Here is a 4,020-nt window from a genome sequence, read left to right as displayed (position 1 = left end):
CGTTTATGGACAAACGTCGAATTCTGACGTGAGATCGCATCCAAACGTCGAATTCTGACGTGACATTGCATTCCAAACGTCGAATTCCGACGTGACATTGGGGTAGCTCGTTCTGAAAGCGCAGGGGTGCGCCTGTCGGGCTAACCCTAACCCTAACCCTAACCTTAACCCTAACCCTAAATGTGGCCTAACTAATTAATGCAAGTGCAATTCAAAATGGAATAATCCCAAGAGAAGCCCCGACAGGCGCACATAACAGAGAACGAGCTACCCCAATGTCACGTCGGAATTCGACGTTTGGAATGCAATGTCATGTCAGAATTCGACGTTTGGATGCAATCTCACGTCAGAATTCGATGTTTGTCCATAAACGTCGAATTCTGACGTCTGCCGTGTGAGACCAGGTTGCACACACATACATACACACACACACACACACACACACACACGCTGTGATGAATTGTAACACGCCCATATAGCAGACACTGGTAGAGTGCAATGGCCTCCAATGGAAAGTGATTTACAATTTTACATGTCAAGCCTTTAGTAGACGCTTTTCTCCAAAGCGACTTACAAGTAGAGATTACAGGGACAGTCTCCCTGGAGTAACTTAGGGCTCACTCAAGGGCACACTAGTGGGGGGGGGGGGCCGCGAGAGCTTGCAAAGAATATAATAATTTGCTTATAATACAATTGTGTGCTGCTTTACAGAAGTACGGTGTCCATAAACTACATCTCCCAGCCAGGGCCGGTGGCTAGCGGCTAGCATAAGCAGTCTATGCGGTTGCTTACGGCTACACCGCTAGAGAGGGCTACACTTTTGCGATGTAGGTCGATTTACCTCAAGCTACCTTCCATCAATCAAAACTACCGCTACCCGCATCGGCGAAACACCCGTCAATGAAAAAATCGAAAGAAATAAAATATGAATAGTACCAAAATGTCAGAGAAAATAAAAGTTGATGCAGAGGGAAGGAATGAGAATAAGATGGGAAAGCGAATCGAGATGGGAAAGCTTTGCTACGAGGCAAGGAATACAATTTACGGCGGCACTTCGACACCAAACACAGAGCCAAGTAGGCCTATGCTAACCGTAGCCACCAAGTCAAGCAACAAAAAACCCAAGAATTAAAAGGCAGCCTGCATTCAGAACAGCAGAAGCATTAAGTATATATCTAATGACATTATTCTGAGCTACCTGCAATTTGTTCTTACGTTTTTGGGAAAGACCGCTAAACCATGCGGAGCATGCATAATCAAACTGACACTGGATTAAAGCTGCTACTAAAAGTTTTTAAATCTTTTTAGACAGAAGGAGAGACATATGAGACAGGACAGAAGGAGAGACAGAAATGAACAACGACAAGACCCCAGAAATAGGGGGAGATAAAAAGAGGAGGAAATTGGATTTTTAAAAAAAGGTAAAAGTGAAATCGATAGAACCATAACTCTACATAGCTCACTGTTAACCATCTCTTGTATGTACCTACTACCAACTATACTTATCATTTCATAACTGTACATATCCTATGTACGTATCTTACTGTACTTATCACTTCATAACTGTACATGTGTTATTATGTCTACAATATCATGTTTTGCACTACATCACTATTATCTGCACTTCTGATTAAATTCTAAATTGCATTCCGTTGTCGTGTACGTGTACTCTGCAATGACAATAAAGTTGAATCAAATCTTAAAAATCTAATCAAAATCTAATCTTATCTAGAAAGAAGAGAGCGAGAGAGAGAGAGAGAGGAGAGAGAGAGAAAGAAAGAAAAGAGAGAGAGAGTGAGCAAGAGAAAGAGAAAAGAGAGAGAGAGAGAGAAAGAAAGAGAGAGTAAGAGAGAGAGAAAGCAGGAGAGAGAAGAGAGAGAGAGCGAGCGAGAGAAAGAGAGACAGAGAAGAGAGAGAGAGAGACAGAGAAGAGAGAGAGAGACAGAGAGAGAGGAGAGAAGAGAGAGTGAGAGAGAGAGAGAGAGACAGAGAAGAGAGAGAGAGGTGGAAGAGAGTGAGAGAGAGAGAGAAGAGAGAGAGAGCAAGCGAGTGAGAGAGAACAGAGAGAGAAGAGAGAGAGAGAGCAAGAGAGCGAGAGACACAGAGAAGAGAAGAGAGAGAGAGCAAGCGAGCGAGAGAAAGAAGAGAGAGAGAGACAGAGAGCGACAGAGACAGCGAGAGAGAGAGAGGAGAGAAGAGAGAGAGAGAGAGAGAGAGAGAGAGTGACCCCAGCACAGACCTCCATATCCACATCCATAAATGAATGTGTCTGTCGTAGATATTCGACCCTGAAGCCACTCTCAGTGTTTGACTGATGAAACAGCTGATCAATATTTGAGGCTGCGCCTGTGTCCACGGCCCAGGGCCGGCCGGAGCTCTCCATGGTGCTGAACGGCAGAGGGATGCAGGAGCTCTCCATGGTGCTGAACGGCAGAGAGATGCAGGAGCTCTCCATGGTGCTGAATGGCAGAGAGACGCAGGGCTAATGGTCTGAATCACTCTGTCTGGACACCAGAACATTGCATCTCTCCCAGGTAGAAACCATTGAAATGCAGACGATGTGTGTGTGTGTGTGTGGGGGGGGGGGGGGGGGGCGGGGTGGGGTGGTGTGTGTGTGTGTGTGTGTGTGTGTCTCTCTGTGTGTGTGCTTTGTGTGTGTGTGTCTCTCTCTGTGTGTGTGTGTGAGTGTGTGTGTGTGTGTGTGTGTTGTGTGTGTGAGTGTCTCTCTGTGTGTGTGTGTGTGTTTTTGTGTGTGTGCGTGTGTCACTCTCTCTCTCTCTGTGTGTTTGTGTGTGTGTCTCTCTGTGTGTGTGTGTGTGTGTGTGGGAGGACAATCTCATTGTATCACAATAAAACGGAATGAGGAACGGTTTGCGATACAACAAGCCCGTCCTCCGATTTCCGCCTCCGCCGGCCTCCCCTAATCTGCCCGTATCGTTCACAAGGTGTTCTTAAATCTCACACAGGAGTGAGCAATTAGAGGGGAGACCTTCCGCTGAACCGACACATTCAGCCAGATAAGTGAGGATCCAGCCTGCCGTGGAGCTGAATACAGAAGGCTGTGTGTGTGTGTGTGTGTGTGTGTGTGTGTGTATGAAGGCTGCTGAATACAGAAGACTGCATGGCGTTCATTTGTCATCGTCCCCGACACTGGATATTATCACTGCAGGGGCGGAGCACAGAGAGAGAACATCTGTCGCACGCAACCACGCACGGCGCATACACACATACACAGAGACACACACGTACAGACACACACAAACACACAAGCACGTACAGACACACACAAACACACAAGCACGTACAGACACACACAGATATAGACACACACAAACAGACACACACAGATATAGACACACACAAACACACACGTACAGACACACACAGATACACACACACACAAACACACAAGCACGTACAACCACACACAGAGACACACACACACACACACACATACACACACACACACACACACACAGAGACATACACGTACAGACACACACAGAGACACACACACGCATGCACGTACAGACACACACAGAGACACACACACACACACTCATGCACGTGCACGTACACACACACACACACACACACAGAGACATACACACACACTCATGCACGTACACACACACACACGTACAGACACACAAACAGAGACATACACACACACTCACACACAGAGACATACACACACACTCACACACACGTACAGACACACACAGAGACACACACGTACAGACACACACACAGAGACACACACGTACAGACACACACAGAGACATACACACACACTCACACACACAGAGACACACACGTACAGACACACACAGAGACATACACACACTCATGCACATACACACACACACACACACACACACGCAAGTACAGACACACACACACACACGTACAGACACACACAGAGACACACACACACTCATCTGTATTCACATTCCACAAGGACTGTTACTCAAGGTGTGGCGCTGTCCATGGTAGTTCCTCACTGTCAGTGCATGTCTG

At 46.7% G+C, this 4,020-nt stretch overlaps 1 protein-coding gene across 1 annotated transcript in view; it reads left to right on the top strand.

Annotated features, from left to right (window-relative positions):
• camkk2 (calcium/calmodulin-dependent protein kinase kinase 2) overlaps positions 1–2,486 on the top strand; it is a gene marked incomplete at both ends in the record, with an annotated part of 31,888 nt that extends 29,402 nt beyond the window's left edge. Inside the window, one exon of the mRNA XM_080529693.1 lies at positions 2,364–2,486. Within this exon, the coding sequence (XP_080385819.1) occupies positions 2,364–2,486 (123 nt within the window). The remainder of the gene's footprint in view (positions 1–2,363) is intronic.
• Between the last annotated feature and the right edge of the window lie 1,534 nt (positions 2,487–4,020).

This window comes from Nansenia antarctica (assembly GCF_963989245.1).
Source record: "Nansenia antarctica genome assembly, chromosome: 4".
Taxonomy (NCBI): domain Eukaryota; kingdom Metazoa; phylum Chordata; class Actinopteri; order Argentiniformes; family Microstomatidae; genus Nansenia; species Nansenia antarctica.
This window is presented reverse-complemented; position numbering and strand designations above follow the sequence as displayed.